The sequence below is a fragment of the Aotus nancymaae genome, unplaced genomic scaffold (assembly GCF_030222135.1).
Source record: "Aotus nancymaae isolate 86718 unplaced genomic scaffold, 86718_ANA_hifiasm-v0.15.2.pri h1tg000016l, whole genome shotgun sequence".
NCBI classification, from domain to species: domain Eukaryota; kingdom Metazoa; phylum Chordata; class Mammalia; order Primates; family Aotidae; genus Aotus; species Aotus nancymaae.
In genome coordinates, this window is record NW_026988428.1 from 1,170,767 (window position 1) to 1,195,678 (window position 24,912).

A 24,912-nucleotide genomic window follows, 5' to 3' on the forward strand; every position below is an offset into this window, starting at 1 on the left:
GCATAAGTTATATTTTATTAGCATACTTTTATCTGCTTAGCAGTTTATGAATAATTGAATGTTTTAACCTATTTTTTCCCTCATAAAACTGTGTTTGTAAAAATATATTTTAAAATTACCTTATATCTTAAAAAGAATTCTTGGAATAAAATAAAGTATTAGGGTATTTACTATAATAGCCAGATGACTGCGAATCAAAAGCTGTCAGTAATATGATTATATCTGATTTTCTACCACCTTACTAACATATACTTTTTTTCTAAATTTAATTTTATTATTTTAGTAGGCTTGGTAGTAACTTGCGTTTGGTGTATAATTTTTAATATTAGATTTTTTCCCTTTGGCCATTTTCTTGGTGAAGACTGATATTGTTCAATAACTTTATCAGTTCCTCACATGTGCTAGTTACATTTAACACAAAATCTTTCCCAGTCTGCAGCTTTTCTTTTTGTCTTAATTTGTATGTGTACAAGTGCATCATGTAATTAAAAAAAAACTATCCAATTGATTAAGCCTCTCAGTCCTATTTTTTGTTTAATTCAGCTTATCTAGAATTCCTTTTAACATAAATTTCAAATATGGCTCTATATTATTTTTTTGCTTGTTGATATCTAGTTTTCCTTGAACTTTCCATTGAACAATAACTCATATTCCTCTCATATTTTATCATAAAGGCTTGTTTATTTCTGCCTTCTATTTTTTAAACCACATGACTCAGTATTGATATTATTCATTATTATATTAAAACTAGTAGCTGACTTGATTGCTTGCTTTATAAAATCTGTTTTTTATAATTACTTTGTTGAATTTTAAAAGTATCTCTATTGGGATTTTAATTATTACTGCATTAAATCTATAAATGTACTTGAGATGCATTTTTTTTACTCTAAGTAATCTAACAAACCAGCAGTAAGACTATAAATTCTTTTCTTTTCTTTTTTTTTTCACAGTCTCGCTCTGTTGCCCAGGCTGGAGTGCAGTGGTATGATCTTGGATCACTGCAACCTCTGCCCCCCGGGTTCGAGCGATTATCCTGCCTCAGCCTCCTGAGTAGCTAGATTACTGGGTTCTGCCACTACGCTTGGCTAATGTTTGTATTTTTAGTAGAGACGGTGTTTCACAGTATTGGCCAATATTGTCTCAAACTCCTGGCCTCAAGTGATTCGCCCAACTCGGTTCCCACTGTGCTCAGCCTCTCACTATAAATTCTTAAGAATGTGTGTGTGTGTCTGTGAATATTATTGTTTATGGACTGTCCTTTAGCATTTGTATTTGCGTGTGTGTGTGTGTATACATATAAACATGTTTTGTGTACATATGTAACATGTTTATATATACATTTTAATTGCAACATATATTAAATAATTTTTATAGTTTTGCAATTAAAAAATATCCTATATATAGCATATTTTATGTATATATAATATATAGTATATTTGTGTGCATATGTGTCTATACATATATGTATGTGTGTGTATACATGTGTATATATGTAGATATATGTGTATATATATACACACATATATACATACACACACACAATTTATGACATTTTGAATTCATCTGTATTTTTAGTTTATTACCTAGGATTCAACCATTCTCAACCATTCACAAATGGTAATTTTTAAACTTTTTCTGTTATTATAAATATCTGTTATCTAAATTATCTCTTAAATTTTGATTAAAAGAGGTGAGGTAACAGGATATGTATTGTTTTAGAATTTCAAGAAAACTGTGACCTAGGAACAGGATCTGATGGTAATGAGTATCAGGATTTGTAATCAGAAGCAGATTGAAATATTTACCAAAGGAATATACAATTTAAAGAGATTGAGTCAGATTGAAGATTTAGAAAAAAGTACAAAATGTGCAATGCTTTTAATAATTATCCCTTCTGTGATTATCAAGGGACTACAATGTGGTAAGCATGCTGACCGTCCTTGAATACAAAGATAAAGTTGGTCTCTGTTAAGAGTTTGCAATATGGTTGTTTAATAACAATAACTGTTTTATTTTAAAAAGGTTTTCATTTGAAATTATTTGCCAAAAGGTGATTTATTTTATGATTAGATGTGATTTCTCATTAATGTAACCTTGAAATTTGCAAAGCTAGAACAGCTAACATGAAATGCTTTTTACATTTTGAAGCCATTTTTTCAGGTCTGAAGCATTTTTGGAGGTCATTAAAAATCATTAAGCCATAAGCACTGTGAGGATCTACTGAAAAACTGCTTCCTTACAATATTTGCAGGAGTCTTTGAGATCTTTACAATTAGTACAGTGCTATGTAAAATTTTATATCCCCAGATATTTTGGATTGGAATAAATTATATTTCACATTTATAGCCCTTAATTGGATCCAACAAACATGTATCAAATATATTTTATATTTAAAGCATAGTGGTCATGAGAAACATGAATACTGTGGAAACAATACAGACTTAATTGGGGGCCAGGTTACCTATACATTCTGGTTCTGGGTTATCAAACCATTTGATGTATTACTTTAGTCTCAAGCAGATTTTTTACTTGCAAAATTAGAATATTGGCTAATCCTGTGGATATGGATCTTACAATTCTAAAATGACCTAATTTCTAGTTTTTATCCAGATTATGAATTGATCCTAAATTAGGGTTTTTTTTTTTTTCTGCCTCCAAGAATACTAAAATTAGAGAGAACCAGCTAAAAGATGAGTGCTTTGCAATTATCCTTCCATTGTGACTAGATTGAAGTTTCCACAAATTCATGGAAATTTAGAATTCTAAATAACATCAAGGGATTAAAATTCTTGGGAAAATACTAAGAAGATTTACTGTAAATAGAGCTTTTATGGGACAATTGCAAAGCCATTAATTAAGATTAAGAAAGAAAATCAAGAATGAAGAGACTGAGAAAATTAAGCCCTTTCTAGAAATCATGATTAAACTCAGAATGTGTTTCTCAAGCACTACCATTTACACAGTGCTTACTATGTACCAGATATTACACATGTAGAATCTCAAGGTGACCATTTAAAGAAACTATCCACTAAATGTCACAGTTAATGTGTGGCAATGCTATGATTCACACCTGGAGAGAGAGAGAGAGGGAGGGAGAGAGAGAGAGAATGTGTGTGTGTGTGTGTGTGTGTGTGTGTGTGTGTGTATTTGTTTCTGGGTTCTCATTTTATATTTTGGAAAATAGTTTTAGAGTAATTCTCCTAATGTAGGACCATATCTTTGAGAGTAATCTTCAGCATTTTACTCTGTCATCTATTAATTTAAAAATATGAAGTTGAGGGAAGGTTACAGACAGTTCTCAGAGCCTGATTATAAATTGCCATTAGTTTTATTGCTACCCTTCATGTTAATAGAACATGTGTTATTAGAGTAGATAACTTGAGTTGATGGAGTTTTATTATGGTGAATCATGTTTCTCTCCTCCACAGTCTTAGGTGAGATGTCCACCTCTGCACCATGTGTAGTATTGGGTTTTGAGGCTATTACTGCAGAGTCAATCCAGCTAGGTAGAGACCCTCTGGCTTTCATCCCATTCACTCATATGGCCTCATTCTGCAGAGCTGAGATAGGGAGTCCCAATATTGACTTTTTAAGTAGCAGAGAGTCAGTCTTTGAGTAGCAGAGAGATACTGTCAATACAACAGCCTTGTTAGTATCTCTCTGCTCCTGTAGTCACCACATTCATGCTGCTCTCTAAGGAGAGGCCAGGAGCACTTACTGATGTGTTTGAAGTACCCTTTTAGGACAAGAATGTCCTTGTAGCCTTCAGTATAACAAGATTAAGCCATGGAAGCTCCCCTACTCTAGCCATGCTGGCTAAACTTCCCCCTGGACCTTTGAAGGCTGCTGTGCTGTGTTTCTCTCCTGAGTCTGCAGACTTGGTCGCAGCCACATCCATGGCACCTGCGGTGGTGCTTACTGTCATTGCTACTGCCATTGCCACCCTGCCCTTTATTTGGCACTATAGGTTTTGTGACTGCAGGAGTATGTAAACTCTTGAATGTAGTATATGTGGGAGGTATGTTGGATTCATATCTCTATTGTATAATCATAATAGGTGGGCCCAGACATTTCAGCATTCATGTGAAGTCTACTGATTCTGATTTGCCCTTCTCTTCACAGAACTTCATGGCATATGGCCTAGGGAGGGAACAAATAGCAAAGAAAGTGAGACCAGCAAGATCTCCTTTCTCTTCCTATAGGTAAACAACAAAAAGAAATTATTGCACATGAAACAAGCATGTTGTGTTGCCACTGATGTATATAAGTGGCAATCACAGGGAAACATGTCCTATAACATATCACCCTACCTAGGTTGTAGTATGTGTTTCAGAATAGACTGATCAGGATGCTTTAGATAGCGTTAGATCATTGGAAATAAAATGAACAGCTGTGGATATAAAATGAAGAGTTGCTGACAGCTAAGAAATCTCTGAAATTCACATCTAGGGGAACACTGAAGAAGCACTAGGAACTTCCTCAATGTACCATGGCCTCCAAATGGAAGCTTATTTGGCCTTTGGCCCTTCTAAATGCAATGCATTTCCCAGGTGAGCTACAGCACCAAAGGCTCTACAGGACCTTTCCCTGCTCTCCCCCAAAGCCATTGGCCCCATCTAGTCTCTGCATACACTCACCATTGGGCTCCTCTGCACTTCCTCAAACAGACGAGTCTGAAGTGTTCCCAGCCAGGATGGCCTTGGTACCACTGTAAGCCTCCACTGGTGGTCTCAGGATGTAAACAAGGTTTTCCCAGTGAACAAAAAGGTCTTCACTTGCATCTGAGGGGGGACATAGCTGAAGATAAAAAGAGCGGCCAGTGGCAAGCTTCAGGTGGAGCTGTTTTTTTATGCTGTTGTGGATGCTTATTTTCACAAACATCAACGGAAGCAGCCTGGTTAGTTCTAAGAGCTGTGCAGGTGGACTACCTCTTTCCTGGGTGACAAGACCACACCTGGCATTGTCACAGACAACAGCTGGTCGGGCCAGCAGCATGACATCAGGTAGTGTGAGGCAGGGACTGGTGCGAACGATGGCCACTGTTACCATTCGGGCACGATTGTGCACATCAATCACTTCTCCTGTTTTGCTGATCTGGATAAAGTCTCTCTCAAACATGGGTGCATACCTGAATATAGTATACTTGCCTTTGTACAGTTGCCACTGCAGCTTTCCCATGGAGGTATTAAACATGCCCATTGCAGGGCTGCTTTCCGCTGTGTAATATGGTAACATACACTGGCCCTCCATGGCTTTATTTTATCAAGACAGTTCTAGCAACTGCTCCACACCTTCCCTAACTTGCCTTGAAGGGCATCCTGTTTCCTTGTTCACTCTGGCAGGTGGGACAGCGGTAGTGTTCTGCAGGCTTTCTTTTTTGTCCCCAAGTGACTGAGAATAGGGTGGGGTATTGATTATCAACTGCTCAATGCCAGAGACAGTTAGTCCCCAGGATCCAGACTGTGCCCAGCTTAGTGCATGGAGCTGTCAGGAGCACAGATGTTGGGGCCCTCGTGGATGTCCAGGCACACAGGTATTGGTGCTCATTTGGGAGGGACCTCCATTTTGGCCTGGTATTCCACTTCACAGCAGCCTTTGCGCTTTGACTCCACAGCCTCAACTGCCAATCCCACTGCTCTTCTTCCAAACCTGAACCATCCACTGCTGGTAAACCACCCGCAGGACCACTTTTATCCTCCCCTACCCATTGTGACCCGCCCTATCACACACCCTTTTGTCTCTGTCACCCAACAGTCTCTACCGCAGGGCAGAGACACTGCCCTCTCCACCCCACCCTCACCCCTACCACCCTCCACAGCTCAGCAGACCACTTCCCCCCCACCCCCACCCATTTAGGGACCTTAATGCATTCTGGAAAATTGCTTTCAAAAGGGTTAGAGGTAAACTTTTTTTTGTTAGAGGCAAGAGTTTAAAATATATATACTCTTAAAATATCCAGCTCCTCTAGTTGTAGACATTTATTTTAAAGAGAGAATTGGATAACAGATTAGTATAGAATGTTTATCAATGTTTATTTTAGAGTAAAAAATTATAAACCAGCTTTATTGTCTTACAATAGGGGATTGCTTAGATAAATTATGGAGCATTCGGTGGTGAGACACTCTACAGCCCTAAAAATGATTATGTAGTTTTCCTATTTATTGATGTGAAAAGATATCCCTGACCTTTTTTCTTAAAGAAAAAGAGCAAAACTGATTTCAAACTCATAGTATAAGTAAGATTCAATTTATGTAAGATCATGTGTATGTGTTTGTGGGTATGGAATTATGTTCAGTGAAATGTTTAAATTGCTTATCTCTGAGTGGTGTAATTTTCATTTTCTTTATAATTTCTGTTTTGTTAGGAAGTTTATTTCTGTTACCACGAGAAAAAGCTATTTTATTAGCAATGTATTTTTTGTCTGTTTCTACAGCCATGATAAATTTTATGTTTTGACTCACCCTCAAACTGTTGATGCAATTTTTAAGCTTTTACCTAGACATTGGTACCATGGCTATGGAGAGAAAAGAGCCTTAAACATCACATTTATGCTCTATTCTTTACCATCAGATTGTATTGAAAAGAAGAGTTCTGAAGAATTTTGCCAGGTATTGTAAATATCAATTCATTGAGATTATAATATCTTATAACAAAATAAGATTATAATTATAAAGATATTATTGAAATAACACATGATAACCCACATGAATGCACACAGACACACACACACACACACACAAACACACACACATACACACAGAGCCATAGCCATAGTTGAGTCTTTTTTTGAGATGGAGTCCCACTCTGTTGCCCAGACTGGAGTCAGTGGCATGATCTCAGCTCACTGCAACCTCCAATTCCCAGGTTCAAGTGATTCTCCTGCCTCAGCCTCCCAAGTAGCTGGGACCACAGGCATGTGCCACCACACCTAGCTAATTTTTGTATTTTTAGTAGAGATAGTGTTTCACTATATTGGTCAGGCTGGTCTCGAACTCTTGACTTCATGGTCTGCCTGCCTCAGCCTCCCAAAGTGCTAAGATTACAGGTGTGAGCCACTGCACCCAGCTCAGTTGAGTCTTTAGTTGTATAAGTCAATGCAAACATAATTTCTTCCTTTCATATTGAATGTTTGATTATTTTGGATACTTTGAGTATTTTTACTTTATTTATTGAGATGCCTATTCACATATCAATAGCACTTTTTACTGGCCTTTCTAAAGTCTTTATATCTTAACTTGCACTTCAAGTCTATGTTACTTACTTGTAATTGGCAAAACCAAGAAACCAAATATACATTTAGTAAATTAACATTTTAAAAGTACCCAAGTGGTTCTGGTGTTTTTCATAAGGCATAACTGGATAGGTGGCATTGGACACAGAAAAATTTAATTTAAGTCCTTTTTTTACTGATTTTCTTAAGAGCACTTTTATGCTATACACATGTATGACAAGTTATTTATCTTAGGGTTCCATTAGAGTACTGGTCTCCAAGGAAGCCAGAAACTACATTACTTGTAGAGCCTGTAGACATTTGGATTTTCCAAACCAGTCAATAGACTGACAACAGTGGAATCTCTTTCATTTGGATTGATAACCATTCTGTGTAGCATTCTGGCAAATATCTACTTTTAAGAATTTGATGGGGTTTGTCTGAAATACCTCTAGCTGTTTAGAAAACTACCTTATTAGCATTTGCTTCAAGACTTGAGAAACTCAGTTAGCTAAATAAAAAACTACATGAACTTGAGAAATTCCTTTTATGAAAATACAGCAGCTTTCTATGCATTTGCTGTTAAATCAGATTTCTATATAGTCATTAGATATCCTTAAAATAAATTTATATGCTATCTCCTCTCTATTGGAGTTTGTGTCATTGGGTTAATAATTTAACTTCTCTCAGCCTTATTTTTCTCAGCTTTGTAATGGAGATGACCCCTGAGATATCTTTCAACTCCAGAATAGTTACGGTTTTGTGATAGGGCTTTAGCTTTCCAACAATAAAACTACTACATACTTTGGAAATACTCTGAACCACAATAATGAATCGAGATATTATTCATATAACTGCTCTGGGAATTGTATAATTCAATATATAATTTTATTCTCTTGCCAAATTTCTTCTTCCGAAAACTTTTAAAAGAACCAATACTTGAAATGTGGAAATGACAAGATGTTAGTTCAGTAAGATAGTCAATCAGTAGTGTTAGTGCTTAAAACTATGTAATTGAAAATATGGGTTAGTTTCCCTAACTGCAAAGGCAATCTCATTTAGTTGAGTAGCTCCTGAAAGCAGCTTTGAGTTAGAAGTATGTGTGTTACACCCCAACATTAGTGTGCTGTGTGTGGCAGTTCAACACTAATGTAACGATGTATTTTTGCGAATGAGAGTTGGTGTGTCAAATGCATCCTCTAGAAAAATAATTAGTGTTATAGTCTTAAGATTTGTTTTCTAAAGTTGATACTGTGGGTTATTTTTGTGAACAGCCTGATGTTTGGGACCTTTTTTCTTCAAAATAAACAAGTCCTTATTAAACCAGGAAAAAAAAAGAAAAGAAAATATGGGTAAAATATTTTAAACAGAATTCAGTTAATAATGAACATGGCTGTGGTATACAGAATAATTCCCCCAAAAGATACTAACATTCTAATCTTCACAACCTGAATATGTTAGCTTATGTGGCAGAGGAACTTTGAAGATATGAAGGAACTTTGAAGGATCTTGAATTGGGGGTGTTACCTGGATTATGTGGTGGGTCCAATGTAATCACAATGGTCTTTGTAAGAGAAAGGCAGGAGGGTCAGAGTCAGAGGTTATGTGATGCTGAAAGTAGAGATCAGAGTGGTGCAGACCAAAAGAATGCAAAAGTCCTCTGGAAGCTGAGAAAGCAGAAGTGCCTTCTCCCCTAGAGCCTCCAGAAGCCGATAGCTCTGCCAACACCTTAACTTTAGCCCAGAGAGAATCATTTTAGACTTTGACCTTGAGAACTATGAGGGAATAATTTTGTGTTGTTATAAGCAACTAAGTTTACGGTAATTTGTAATGGTAGCCCTAGAAAACTATTACACATTTTGGTACCTGGAAGTGGAGTGCTACTATAACAGGTACATAAAAATATAGAAATGGATTTGGAATTGGGCATTGGGTAGAAGCTAGAAGAATTTTGAGGGCCATGATATAAAAAGCTTAGATTGCCTTGAACAGAAATATGGACATTAAAGATTCTGCTATTAAGGGCTCAGAAAGAAGTGATATAGTAGAGAAAAGCTGTATTGTCTTAGAGATCACTTAATTGTCATAAACATGTTTGTACAAACATGGATGTTAAAGTCACTACTGTGAGGGTTCAGAAGAAAGTGGGGGAAATGGTAGAGAGAACTTGTATAATCTTAGAGAATACCTAAAACATTGTAGAGAGAGCGTTAATAAACATGAATGTTAAATGTACTTCTGGTAAGGACTCAGAAATAAATGAGAAACATGTTATTGAAAACTGGAGGAAAGGAGATAGTTATTATATGGTAGCAGATAGTCTAGATGAATTATATTCTATGGTTATGTGCAAAGCAGATCTAGTAGGTGATGAACTTGGATATTTTGCTGAGTAAATTTCTAGATAAAGTGTCAGAGGTAAGGCCTGGTTTCCTCTTGTTGCCTATACTGAAATGTGAGAGGAAGAAAGAGATAAATTGCGGGAAGAACTTTTAAACAAAAAGAAACCAGGACTTGATGGTTGGAACATTCTCAACCTATCCAAATTGGGAAAACACTGAAATTTGTAGATTCACTCTCAAGAAGTGTACTTGGAGAGAAAGTTAAAAGCATGGCTAGATAACTTGTTTCTAGTGCCTCAGTAGGATCAAAAACTGAGGTTATTCAACCACACAGAGGGCTCTTGGAAGAGATTAAGCAAATCTGAATTATGATGAGATGAATCATGCTGATATGTCAGAGACCTTCTATAATGCAGAGTTTGGGTTATCCAGGAAATTCTTGTGACATACGTGGGAGACCCACAGTGTTTTCAAGAATAGTTTATTAGCAGAGACTTAGACAGCTTGGACTTAAAGGGACAGAGGACAAAGTGAAAGAAAGCTTTTGGATTCCTGAAATTCTGCAGACAGGAAATATGGTTATAAAACTGAGTTGCAAACATAAGTTAACCTTTATGGAATAGGAAGGAGGACTCAGAAGGTGGGGCTGAGGACCCAGAGGGTAGAGCTGAGAACTACGAAGGATTATTCCCAGACCTTGAAACATAATGGAGTTTACCCAGTTGCAATTCTGAATTGCTTCTGTCTATTGACTCCCTTTTTATCTTTTATTTCTCCCTCTTTGGTTGGAATATTTATAATTGTTTCCCTACACTTGTCATATTATTGAATTTTAGGAGCGGATAACTTTTTATTCTAGTTTCACAGATTCACAGACGAGTCTGACTCATGCTTGATTTATATGAGGAGATTTGAGACTTTTGTGTTTTCAAGATTTTGAATTTAAGTTGGTGTTATATAATGGGTTAAGATTTATGAGGATGTTGAGATGGTATAAATGGATTTTACATGTGGATGAATGTGATTATTTGGTGTCCAAAGGATGCACTGTAATAGACAGCATAATGCTCATCCCCAAATGTCCACATCATAATATCTAGAACCTGTGAATATGTTACTGTATATGACAAAAGGGACATATATGGTTAACTAAAGGATCTTATGATGGAGGATTATCCTGGATTATCAATGTGTGGCCAATGTAATTATGAAGGTACTTATAATGTGATATGATGAAGAAAGCAGAAATTTGCTAGCTTTGAAGATGGAGGAAGAGGCTATAAGCCAAGAAATGCAGGGGACCCCTTGAAGATGAAAAAGGCCAGGATCAAATTCTCTTTTATTTTTATTTATATACATATTCATTTATTTGAGATGTAGTCTTGCTCTGTTGCCCAGGTTATTGCTGAGATGCCATCTCAGCTCAGTGCAACCTCCACCTCCTGGGTTTAAGCTATCCTTCTGCCTCAGCCTCCTGAGTAGCTGGGATTATAGGCATGCACCACCATGCCCAGCTAATTTTTTGTATTTTTAATAGAGACGGGGTTTTACCATGTTGGCCTGTCTTGTCTTGAACTCCTGACCTCAGCTGATTTGCCCCATCAGCCTCCCAAAGTGCTGGGATTACAGACATGAGCCACCGTGCCTGGCCTAGATTCTCTTTTAGAGCCTTCAGAAGTAACTAGCCCTGCTAACACCTTAATTTTAGCCCTGTAAAAAGTTTTGACCCAATAACTGTCAGAAAATAAATTTTTGTTGTTTTAAGTTATAATACTAAGTTTGTGGTGGTTTATTACAGTGTCTAAAAGAAACGGATACAATAGCTTCAGAAATTAGGTCAGTAGACATTTCATCTCTCATATATTCATTCAAGGAGAATATGCCTGTTGTCTGCATCTAGGTAGAAGATGGGACATACATGTATTTACAGAAAAATGTATTTCAGCTTTCCTATCAAGCATTTGTGTGATCTAGATTTTTATCGTTCTGTGCAGTTATTTTTTATAACTTTTAAAATAAATGAACTATAATTTTGCCATTGGAAAGCCTCAACCTTTTATCTTTTTAGGAAAGCTTTATAATGATGTTAACAATGATGACGTTAATAGTGATGTTAATAACAATATCTAACACTTATTGACTACCTACCACATTCCAAGTACAGTGATAAGTACTTAACATTCCTTGTCTCACCTAAATTTCTCAATTCTATGGACTATTTATACTTTCCCATAGTTCCTATGGACTATTTATACTTTTATAGTTTGCATATCTATTGTGTTTGAGCCAAATTTCACGTGAATATTTGATATAAAATTAAAAAAATAAACAGGGAATTGCTTCTCATAGTAACAATAAGGGTATATAGTGTCTACTGTTCAATATGTTTTACTATGGCATTTCACTGTTAAAGAGGAAATCAGTAATTGTTAATGTCACTCTTATCTACAGTATATTCAGTTGATATCATTTTGATATTGATATCATTGATATTGGTTATATTGGTTATTATGTTGTATTATGCTTACAGAGTGAGTGAGCTGCTAAATATATTTATTATTTATTGTCCAAATTTTAAAAATGATGGTTTGATAAGTATCTTAGGTCATTTAGAATCTCTTCCCATTTTCTATTATTTTATACATCTTTCCATCCATTTGTTTCACAGATGTTTATTAACCATTTGTTATATGTATGGCATAAAGCAGTAAGCAATATAAACATCATACCCTCATCATGCCTCTTTACAGTTTTATGCCTGGTACTGTAAATGATACAGAATAGGAATTATGTGTGGTTTCTGCTCTGAGGAACCTTATAATTTAGTTAAAGTCATTGCACTGACTGTTATTTGTTGGTTGTAAAATCTTGGGCAAGTAACTCACCCTCTGCTTCTTCTTTAAAATGTGGAGGTTAACTCCTGTTTGTAGGATTGTTATGAAGTCCTTTCAATATTCATGTAAGATTCTCTATAAATTGTTTACTATACAAATGCAAATTGGTTTTTTTCTGTTTTGTCTGTGGCCTCCAGAGACATCACACTGTCTGTTTTGGTAAGATTGGCACGTTAAACAATAGTATATATAGTATAAACCAACTTCATATAATAAGTGCATTCTAATATGTGTAATGTTCATTTGTATGTGCTCAGAAAATCTGGAAGTATATATATTATACTGCTAATAGTGGTTATTTCTAAGTCTTAAGATTTATGGGAGAATTTAACTTCCTGCTTTATATACTTACACATTGTTTGAATTATTTGCAACAAACAGATCTAAATTTTCTAATAATGATTTTATATTTTCTGAAAAAAAATTGTAGAAAGGCATAATAACTCATTATGGCACCATGAGTTTCTGTAGACTAGTTTGCAAGTTATTGCTTGCATCTGTCCATTCATTTACTCATTGAACCAATTTATCTATCCATTGATCCATTCATCCATCCATCTACCTACCCATTCATCCATTCATTTGTCATTTCAGTCTGTACCTGTCTTAGTCCATTTTGTGCTGCTATAACAGAATAACACAGAATGGGCAATTTATAAAGAAAAGAAATTTACTTGTCACAGTTCTGGAGGCTGGAAGTCTAATATCAAGGTGCTGGCATCTGGCAAGAGATTTCTTCTTACATTATCCCAAGGCAGAAGGTGATAGGGTAAGAGAGGTCAAGAGAATGAGAGCGAGTTGAACTTATTCTTTCACAGCAAACATACTCCGATAATATTGACATTTATCCATTCATAAGGGCAAAGTCCTTATGGTCTGATTATCTCTTAATAGTCTCACCTTTTTTTTTTTTTTTTTTTTTTTAGATGGAGCTTTACCATGTTGGCCAGGTTGGTCTTAAACTCCTAACCTCAGGTGATCCACCCACCTCAGCCTCCCATAGTCTCACCTTTTAATACTGTTAAAATAGCAGTTAAATTTCAACATGAGTTTTGGAAGGGACACTCAAACCATAGCAACATTATTTTAGGTATTTTTGATTCACTTGTCTTGAATCATCAAAATTGCTCTACAAGGAAGATAAAGTAGGGACAGCTGAAGACGGTGTGGGATGAATTGTTTGTATGATCATTTTTATCTGACTTCTTTTATTTTAATTAATTAATTAATTAATTTTGAGATGGAGTTTTGCTCTGTTGCCCAGGCTGGAGTGCAGTGGTGTAACCTCAGCTCACTGCAACTCCTGCCTCCTGGGTTCAAGTGATTCTTCTGTCTCAGCCTCCAAAGTAGCTAGGGTGATAGGTGCTCATCACCACTCCTGGCTAATTTTTGTATTTTCAGTAGAGATGGTATTTCACTGTGCTGGCCAGGATTGTCTTGAACTCCTGACCTCAGGTGATCTGCCCACTTGGCCTACCAAAGTGCTGGGATTACAGGCGTGAGCCACCACACCTGGCTGTCTATTTTTGTTAATTGGTTGTTCTAGTTAGTTCTTACTCTGCTATGAAGAACTGCCTGAGACTGGGTAATTCATAAAGGAAAGAGGTTCAATTCACTCACAGTTCTGCAGGGCTGAGGAGGCCTCAGGAAACTTACAATCATGATTGAAGGGAAGCAAACACATCCTTCATATGGCGGCAGGAGATGCGCCTTATAAAACCATCAGATCTTGTGAGAACTCATTCACTATCATAAGAACAGCGGGATAGGGGTAATTGCCCCCATGATTCAATTGCCTCCAACTGGGTCCCTCCCATGACGTGTGGGGATTATGGGAACTATAATCCGAGATGAGATTTTGGTGGGGACACAACCAAACTGTATCATTCTGCCCCTGGTACCTCCCAAATCTCATGTCCTCACATTTCAAAACCAATAATGCCTTCCCACAGTCCTCTAAAGTCTTAACTTTTCAGCATTTACGCAAAAGTCCACAGTCCAAAGTCTCATCTGAGACAAGGCAAGTTTTCCAGACTAATCATTCCTTCCCAACAACTCCCAAAATCTTATTCCAGCGTTTATTCAAAAGTCCATAGTTCAAAGTCTCATCTGAGACAAGGCAAGTTTGTTCAACCTATGGGCCTGTAAAATCAAACGCAAGTTAGTTACTTCCTATATACAGTGAGAATACAGGTATTGGGTAAATATACCTGTTCCAAATGGAAGAAATTGGCCAAAACAAAGGGGCTATGGGCCTCATGCAAGTCTGAAATCCATTATAGTAGTCACTAAACCTTAAAGTTTTAAAACAATCTCTACTAGGTAGTGCCCCAGTGGAGACTCTGTTTAGGGGCTCCAATCCCACATTTCCCTTTTGCACTGCCCTATCAGAGGTACTTTATGAGGACTATGCCCCTGCAGCAAGCAAACTTCTGCCTGGACATCCAGGCATTTCCATACATCCTCTGAAATCTAGGCAAACATTCCCAGACCTCAATTCTTGTCTTCTGTGCACCTGCAGAACAAACACCACATGGAAGCTACCAAGGCTTCAGGCTTACACCCTCTGAAGCCATGGCCTGAGGGCTTGGCACCTTTTAGCCAGAGCTGCAGTGGGTAAGATGCAGGGCACCAGGTCATGAGGCAGCACACAGCATAGGGCCCTGGACCCAGCTCAGGAAACCATTTTTCCCTCTTAGGCCTCAGAACCTGTGATGGTAGGAGCTGCTGTGAATGTCTCTGAAAAACTCTGAAGACATTTTCCCCAGTTGTCTGGGTGATTAACATTTGGTTCCTCATTACTTATGCAAAGTTTTGCAGTTGCTTGAATTTCTCCCCAGAAAATGGGTTTTTCTCTTTTACCACATCATCAGGCTGCAAATTTTCCAAACTATGATGCTCTCCTTCCTCTTCAATGCTTTGCCACTTAGAAATTTCTTCCACCAGATCCCTTAAATCATATCTCTCAGGTTCAGCATCCCACAAATCTCTAGGGCAGGAACAAAATGCTTCCCATCTCTTTGCTAACGCATAGCAAGAATCACCTTTATTCTGGTTCCCAACAATTACCTTATCTCCATCTGAGACCACCTTAGCCTGGACTTCATTGTCCATATCACTATCAACATTTTGGCTGAAACCATTCAACAAGTCTCTAGGAAGTTCCAAATTTCCCACATTTTCTGTCTTCTGAGCCCTCCAAACGGTTCCAATTTCTGCCTATTGCACAGTTCCAAAGTTGCTTTCACATTATAGCAGTCCGCCAGTCTCTGTGGTACCAATTTAATATATTAGTTCATGGTGGAAGGGGAAACAAACATGTCCTTCTTTAAATGGCAGCAGGAGAAAGAAGTGACAAGCAAAGGGGGGAAGGACCCTTATAAACCATCAGATCTCATGAGAATTCACTCACTATCATGAGAACAGCAGAATGTGTGTAACCACCTCCATGATTTAATTACTTCTCACCAAGTCCCTCCCATGACACATGGTGTATTAGGGTTCTCTAGAGGGACAGAACTAATAGGATCTCAATCTCTCTCTCTCTCTGTCTCTCTCTCTCTCTATATATATATGTATATGTATGATATCTATGTGTGTATATATATATTATATATATATTTTTATAACATATATAATATATATATAAATATATATACATATATTATATATATATATATAAAGGGGAGTTTATTAAGGAGTATTAAACTCACATGATCACAAGGTCCCACAATAGTCTGTCTGCAAGCTGAGGAGCAAGGAAGCCAATCTGAGTCCCAGAGCTGAAGAACTTGAAGTCTGATATTCAAGGGCAGGAAGCATCCAGCATAGGAGAAAGATGTAGGCTGGGAGGCTAAGCCAGTGTGGTATTTTCACATTCTTCTGCCTGCTTTTATCCTAGCCTAACTGGCAACTGATTAGATTATGCCCACTCAGATTAAGGGTGGATCTGCCTTTTCCATCTTCTCACTCAAATGTTAATCTCCTTAGGCAACACCCTCACAGACACACCCAGGATCAATACTTTGCATCCCACAGTCCAATCAAGTTGACATTCAGTATTAGCCATCACACATGGGGATTATGGGAACTACAATCCAATATGAGATTTTGGTGGGGACACAGGCAAACCATATCAGAGATATCAATTATCATTATTTTTTGAGACAGAGTCTCACTCTGTCACCCATGCTGGAGTGCAGTGACATGATCTCAGCAAACTCTGCCTCCCAGGTTAAAGCGATTCTCCTGCCTCAGCCTCCTGAGTAGCTGGGACCGAAGGCATGCACCAACATGCCTGGCTAATTTTGTGGGTTTTTTTTGTATTTTTAGTATAGAGACAGGGTTTCACCATGTTGGTCAAGCTGGTCTTAAACTCCTGACCTAAAATGATCCACCCATCTCAGCCTCCCAAAGTGCTGGGATTACAGGTGTGAGCCACTGCATCTGGCCATCAATTATTATTTATCACTGTTGACTGAAGTCACATTTTTCTGAGAAGAAGCTTTTGTTTCCCTTTAGATGTTTACGAGGCAACTGTATTTTTTCTCATGTGAATCACATTATTTTCACTTCTTATATTTTTGAAATAATTGATTTTGAAGTGTATTTTAAAACATTAAATCCTTATTACTAGTGGACTCCATATTTGCAAATTCACTTATTTGCTAAAATTTGTAGTCATAAATGGTTATTCGTTTTCATGGTTCTTCTCATTCATGGACATGCACAGAGCATTGAAAAATTGCATGTTCCCACAGTTGAGTCTCAGTTGAAGTTAAGCAAGACAACACTCTGCCTTTTTGCTTCAGTTCTCATATTGTAAACAAGAAACAAGTGTCCTTTTCACATTCTATTTAGTGCCACTTAATTTTTTTTATTTCTGTGGTTTTTCTTGGGCGTTTCACTGTTTAAAATGGCCTCCAGTGTAGTGCTGAAGTGCTTTCTAGTGTTTCTAGAAGAGGCAAAAGAAACACTAGTGATGTGCCTTTTGAGAAAATCTGTGTGTCAGATAAGCTTCATTGAGGCATGAGTTACAGTGTGGAAATCATGGCTGTGAGTTCAATGTTCATAAATCAACAATATATGTTAAATAAGTTGTCTTTAAACTGAAGCATATACAAAACAAGATTTTGTATTTATCAGTTGATAAAAATATTGTGACCTGAGGCTCCAGGAACCTAAACCTGCATTCTCTTAGGAGCAGTGATTTAGTATTTACTAATTTGGTGCTCATGGTGACTTTATTGAATAAAATTACTGTGAAAGCAAGAATTGACTGACAAGAACAAGCATTGCCTTTTAAAAATATTTTAAACATATTTTTCCAGTTTGTTTCTTGGTCTTTATATATATATGTATCTTTTATGGTATAAAAGCTTTAATTTTTATGAAGTGTTCTATCTGTGTAATTACTTAGAGCTTCTGGATATTGTATCTTGCTTAGGCTGGCCTTGACCAGCCCCATAATTATAAAAAATATTTTATCCTATTTTCTTCATATGTTTTTATTTTTTGACTTATAATTTATCTGTGGTTCCTTCCTACCCTCAAATTAGTGATCAGTTTTTCTAGCATCATTTATTGAGTGATCCAGTTTCCTCTTGATTTTAAATGTTATGTTTGCATAATTACCCTATTGAACATTAAAAGATTGTTTATATACACATAACATAGAATTTTCCATATTAACCATTTTAAAGTGTACAGTTCAATAGTGGTAAGTGTATTCACGTTATTATCTAATCAATCTCCAAAGCTTTTTTATTATGGAATTATGAAAGTCTGTACCCATTAAACAAAACTATTTTTTCCACCCCAATCTCCCAGTGGCAACCACCATTCTACTTATTTCTATGAATTTGACTACTTTAGATACCTCAAATAAGTGGAATCGTATAATATTTGACTTTTTGTGGTTGGCTTATTTCGCTTAGCATAATGTTCTCAAGATTCATCTCTGTTGTGACATATGACATGATTTTTCTTTTTAAGGCTGAATAGTATTCCACTGTGTATATATACCATATTTTTTTCATTCATTTGTCAATGGACACAGATTGCCTCCACCTTTTGGCTGTTGTAAAAAGAGCTTCTATAATATGGGTTTGGAAATATCTCTTTGAGATTCTGCTTTTAATTTTTTTGGATGCACACCAAAGCAGTAAAATTACTGTTGTTTTTTTTTATATACTTTAAGTTCTGAGGTACATGTGCAGAACATACAGGCTTGTTACATGGGTATGTGTGGTTTGCTGCATCCATCTCCCTGTCATCTACATTAGGTATTTCTCCCAATGCTATCCCTCCCCTATACCCCTACTCCCTGCTCTCCATCCCCTAGACCCCCATCCCCCAACAGGCCCCAATGTGTGATGTTCCCCTCCCTGTATCCAAGTGTTCTCATTGTTAAACACCCTCTTATGAGTGAGAACACGTGGTGTTTGGTTTTCTGTTCCTGTGTCAGTTTGCTGAGAATGATGGTTTCAGCTTTATCTATGTCTCTGCAAGGGACATAAACTCATTCTTTTTTATGGCTGCATAATATTCCATGGTGTATATGTGCCACATTTTCCCTGTCCAGTCTATCATCGATGGGCATTTGGTTGGTTCCAAGTCTTTGCTATTGTGAACAGTGCCACAATAAACATACATGCGCATGTGTCTTTATAATAGAATGATTTATAATCCTTTGGGTATATACCCAGTAATGGGATTGCTGGGTCAAATGGTATTTCTGGTTCGAGATCCTTGAGGAGTCACCACACTGTCTTCCATGATGATAGAACTAATTTACACTCCCACCAACAGTGTAAAAGCATTCCTATTTCTCCACATCCTCTCCAGCATCTGTTGTCTCCAGATTTTTTGATGATTGCCATTCTAACTGGCATGAGATGATATCTCAATGTGGTTTTGATTTGCATTTCTCTAATGAACAGTGATGATGATCTTTTTAAAATATGTTTGTTGGCTGCATAAATATCTTCTTTTGAGAAGTGTCTGTTCATATCCTTTGGCCACTTTTGGATGGAGTTGCTTCGTTTTTTCTTGTAAATTGGTTTAAGTTCTTTGTAGATTCTGGATATTAGCCCTTTATGAGATGGGTAGATTGCAAAAATTTTTTCCCATTCTGTTGGTTGCTGATTCACTCTAATAATAGTTTCTTTTGCTGTGCAGAAGCTCTTTAGTTTAATTAGATCCCGTTTGTCTATTTTGGCTTTTGTTGCAATTGCTTTTAGTGGTTTAGTCATGAAGGCCTTGACCATGCCTAATGTCCTGAATGGTATTTCTTAGGTTTTCTTCCAGGGTTTTATTGGTCTTATGTTTAAATCTTTAATCCATCTGGAGTTAATTTTCATATAAGGTGTAAGGAAGGGATCCGTTTCAGCTTTCTGCCTATGGCCAACCAGTTTTCCCAACCCCATTTATTAAATCAGGAATCTTTTCCCCATTGCTTGTTTTCAGCAGGTTTGTCAAAGATCAGATAGGTGTAGATGTGTGGGGTTATTTCTGAGGCCTCTGTTCTTTTCTATTGGTCTATATCTCTGTTTTGGTATCAGTATCATACTGTTTTGATGTTTTGATTACTGTAGCCTTGTGGTATAGTTTGAATTCAGGTAGCATGATGCCTCCAGCTTTGTTTTTTTTTTTTTTTTTTCTTAGGATTGTCTTGGCTGTATGGGCTCTTTTTTTGTTCCATATAAAATTTAAGATGTTTTTTTCCAATTCTGTGAAGAAAGTCAATGGTAGCTCGATGGGGATAGCATTGAATCTGTAGATTACTTTGGTCAGTATGGCCATTTTCATGATATTGATTCTTCCTAACTATTTGCATAGAGTGTTTTTCCATTTGTTTGTGTCCTCTCTTATTTCCTTGAGCAGTGGTTTATAGTTCTCTTTGAAGAAGTCCTTCACCTCCCTTGTTAGTTGTATTCCTACGTATTTTATTCTATTCATAGCCATTGTGAATGGGAGTTCACCCATAATTTGGCTCTCTATTTGTCTGTTATTGGTGTATAGGAATGCTTGTGATTTCTGCACATTGATTTTGTATCCTGAGACTTTGCTTACCAGCTTAAGGAGATTTTGGGCTGAGATGATGGGGTCTTCTAAATATATAATTATGTCATTTACAAATAGAGACAATCTGACTTCCTCTTTTCCTAATTAAATGCCCTTTACTTCTTTTTCTTGCCTGATTGCCCTGGCCAGAACTTCCAGTACTATGTTGAATAGGAGTGGTGAGAGAGGGCATCCTTGTCTTGTGCCAGTTTTCAAAGGGAATGCTTCCAGTTTTTGCCCATTCAGTATGATATTGGCTGCAGGTTTGTCATAAGTAGCTCTTATTATTTTGAGATACGTTCTATTAATACCTAGTTTATGGAGAATTTCTAGCATAAAGGACTGTTGAATTTTGTCAAAGGACTTCTCTGAATCTGTTGAGATAATCATGTGGTTTTTGTCTTTGGTTCTCTTTATGTGATGGATTACATTTATGGACTTGCGTATGTTGAACTAGCCTTGCATCCCAGGGATGAAGCCAACTTGATGGTGATTGATAAACTTTTTGATGTGCTGTTGGGTTCAGTTTGCCAGTATTTTATTGAGGATTTTTGCATCAGTGTTCATCATGGATATTGGCCTGAATTTTTTTTTTTAAGTTGTGCCTCTGCCAGGTTTTGGTATCAGGGTGATGTTGGTCTCATAAAATGAGTTACGGAGGATTCCCTCTTTTTATATTGTTTGGAATAGTTTCAGAAGGAATGGTACCAGCTCCTCTTTGTACATCTGGTAGAATTAGGCTGCGAACCCATTTGGACCTGGACATTTTTGGTTAGTAGGCTATTAATTGCTGCCTCAATTTCAAACCTTATTGGTCTGTTCAGGAATTCAACTTCTTTCTTGTTTAGTCTTGGGAGGGTGCAAGTGTCCAGGAATTTATCCATTTCTTCTAGATTTACTGGTTTATTTGCATAGAGGTGTTTGTAGTATTCTCTGATGGTAGTTTGTATTTCTGTGGGATTGGTGGTGATATCCCTTTATCACTTTTTATTGCATCTATTTGATTCTTCTCTCTTGTCTTCTTTATTAGTCTGGCTAGTGGTCTATCTATTTTGTTGATCTTTTCAAAATACCAGCTCCTGGATTCATTGATTTTTTGAAGTTTTTTTTGTGTCTCTATTTCCTTCAGTTTTGCTCTGATCTTAGTTGTTTTTTGTCTTCTGCTAGCTTTTGAGTTTGTTTGATCTTGCTCCTCTAGTACTTGTAATCGTGATGTTAGGATGTTGATTTTTAGATCTTTCCTCTTTTCTCCTATGGGCATTTAGTGCTGCAAATTTCCCTCTACACACTGCTTTAAATGTGTCCCAGAAATTCTGGTATATTGTGTCTTCATTCTCATTGGTTTCAAAGAACATCTTTATTTCTGTCTTCATTTCGTAATTTATCCAGTAGTAATTCAGGAGCAGGTTGTTCAGTTTCCATGTAGTTGTGAGGTTTTTAGTGAGTTTCTTTTTTTTTTATTGCATTTTAGGTTTTGAGGTACATGTGAAGAACATGGAAGATTGTTGCATAGGTACACATGTGGCAGTGTGATTTGCTGCCTTCCTCCCCTTCACCTATATTTAGCATTTCTCCCTGTGCTATCTCTCCCCAATTCCCCACCCCCTGCTGTCCCTCCCCTATTTCCCACCAACAAACCTCAGTTTGTAGAGCTCCCCTCCCTGTGTCCATGTGTTCTCATTGTTCAACACCTGCCTATGAGTGAGAACATGCAGTGTTTGATTTTGTGTTCTTGTGTCAGTTTGCTGAGAATGATGGTTTTGAGGTTCATCCATGTCCCTACAAAGGACACGAACTCATCGTTTTTGATGGCTGCATAACATTCCATGGTGTATATGTGCCACACTTTCTCTGTCCAGTCTATCATCGATGGGCATTTGGGTTGGTTCCAGGTCTTTGCTATTGTAAACTGTGCTGCAATGGACATTCGTGTGCATCTGTCCTTATAGTAGAATGATTTATAATCCTTTGGATATATACCCAGTAATGGGATTGCTGGGTCAAATGGAATTTCTATTTCTAGGTCCTTGAGGAATCGCCACACTGTCTTCCACAATGGTTGAACTAATTTACACTCCCACCAACGGTGTAAAAGTGTTCCTATTTCTCCACATCCTCTCCAGCATCTGTTGTCTCCAGATTTTTTAATAATCGCCATTCTAACTGGCATAAGATGCTATGTCAATGTAGTTTTGATTTGCATTTCTCTAATGACCAGTGATGGTGAACATTTTTTCATATGTTTGTTGGCCTCATGTATATCTTCTTTTGTAAAGTGTCTGTTCATATCCTTCGCCCACTTTTGAATGGGCTTGTTTGTTTTTTTCTTGTAAATCTGTTTTAGTTCTTTGTAAATTCTGGATATCAGCCCTTTGTCAGATGGGTAAACTCCAAAAATGTTTTCCCATTCTGTTGGTTGCCGAATCACTCTAATGACTGTTTCTTTTGCTGTGCAGAAGCTGTGGAGTTTGATTGGGTCCCATTTGTCTATTTTGACTTTTGTTGCCAACACTTTTGGTGTTTTGGTCATCAAGTCCTTGCCTACGCCTATGTAATGAATGGTTTTGCCTAGATTCTCTTCTAGGGTTTTTATGGTGTTAGGTCTTATGTTTAAGTCTTTAATCCATCTGGAGTTAATTTTAGTGTAAGGTGTCAGGAAAGGGTCCAGTTTCTGTTCTCTGCACATGGCTAGCCACTTTTCCCAACACCTTTTATTAAACAGAGAATCCTTTCCCCATTGCTTGTTTTTGTCAGGTTTGTCAAAGATTGGATGGTTGTAGATATGTTGTGTTGCCTCCGAGGCCTCTGTTCTGTTCCATTGGTCTATATCTCTGTTTTGGTACCAGTACCATGCTGTTTTGATTACTGTAGCCTTGTAGTATAGTTTGAAGTCTGGTAGTGTGATGCCTCCTGCTTTGTTCTTTTTGCTTAGAATTGACTTGGCTATGTGGGCTCTCTTTTGGTTCCATATGAAGTTTAAGGTGGTTTTTTCCAGTTCTGTGAAGAAGGTCATTGGTAGCTCGATGGGGATAGCATTGATTCTGTAAATTACTTTGGGCAGTATGGCCATTTTCACGATATTGATTCTTCCTAACGATGAACATGGAATGTTTCTCCATCTGTTTGGGTCCTCTCTTATTTCTTTGAGCAGTGGCTTGTAATTCTCCTTGAAGAGGTCCTTTACGTTCCTTGTTAGTTGTATTCCTAGGTATTTTATTGTTTTTGTAGCAATTGTGAATGGCAGTTCGTTCTTGATTTGGCTCTCTTTAATTCTGTTATTGGTGTATGGGAATGCTTGTGATTTTTGCACATTGATTTTGTATCCTGAGACTTTGCTGAGGTTGCTTATCAGTTTCAGGAGATTTTGGACAGAGACGATGGGGTCTTCTAGATATGCAATCATGTCATCTGCAAATAGAGACAATTTGACTTCCTCCTTTCCTATTCGAATGCCCTTTATTTCTTTTTCTTGCCTGATAGCTCTGGCTAGAACTTCCAGTACTATATTGAATAGGAGTGGTGAGAGAGGGCATCCTTGTCTAGTGCCAGATTTCAAAGGGAATGCTTCCAGTTTTTGCCCTTTTAATATGATATTGGCTGTTGGTTTGTCATAAATCGTTTTATTATTTTGAGATACGTTCCATCAATACCTAGTTTATTGAGGGTTTTTATCATAAAGGGCTGTTGAATTTTGTCAAAGGCCTTCTCTGCATCAATTGAGATAATCATGTGATTTTTGTCTTTGATTCTGTTTATGTGGTGAATTACGTTTATAGACTTGCATATGTTGAACCAGCCTTGTGTCCCCGGGATGAATCCTACTTTTGATCATGGTGGATAAGCTTTTTGATGTGCTGTTACAATTGGCTTGCCAGTATTTTATTGAAGATTTTTGCATTTATGTTCATCAGGGATATTGGCCTGAAGTTTTCTTTTCTTGTTGAGTCTCTTCCAGGTTTTGGTATCAGGATGATGTTGGTCTCATAAAATGGTTTGGGAAGGATTCCCTCTTTTTGGATTATTTGGAATAGTTCCAGAGGGAATGGTAACAGCCTCTCTTTGTATGTCTGGTAGAATTCGTCCATGAACCCATCTGGACCTGGGCTTTTTTTGGGTGGTAGGCTCTTAATTGCTACCTCAACTTCAGACCTTGTTATTGGTCTATTCAGGGTTTCAACTTCTTCCTGGTTTAGGCTTGGGAGGAGGCAAGTATCCAGTAATTTATCCATTTCTTCCAGGTTTCCTAGTTTATATGCATAGAATTGTTTGTAATAATCTCTGATGATGGTTTGAATATCTGTGGTATCTGTGGTGATACCCCCTTTATCGATTTTTATTGCATCTATTTGGTTATTCTCTCTTTTCTTTTTTATTAATCTGGCCAGTGGTCTATTTTGTTGAT

At 37.2% G+C, this 24,912-nt stretch overlaps 2 protein-coding genes across 21 annotated transcripts in view; one reads left to right on the forward strand and one right to left on the reverse strand.

Moving 5' to 3' along the window:
- The window catches only part of ANKS1B (ankyrin repeat and sterile alpha motif domain containing 1B), a 1,270,775-nt gene that overhangs the window by 342,282 nt on the left and 903,581 nt on the right, over nucleotides 1-24,912 (forward strand). The gene's annotated exons all lie outside the window — the stretch shown is intronic.
- Nucleotides 4,030-5,250, reverse strand: GARIN6 (golgi associated RAB2 interactor family member 6). The gene is given in 3 exon segments (XM_021675590.2): nucleotides 4,030-4,109; nucleotides 4,112-4,140; nucleotides 4,634-5,250. Coding segments are annotated over 3 exon segments (726 nt in total).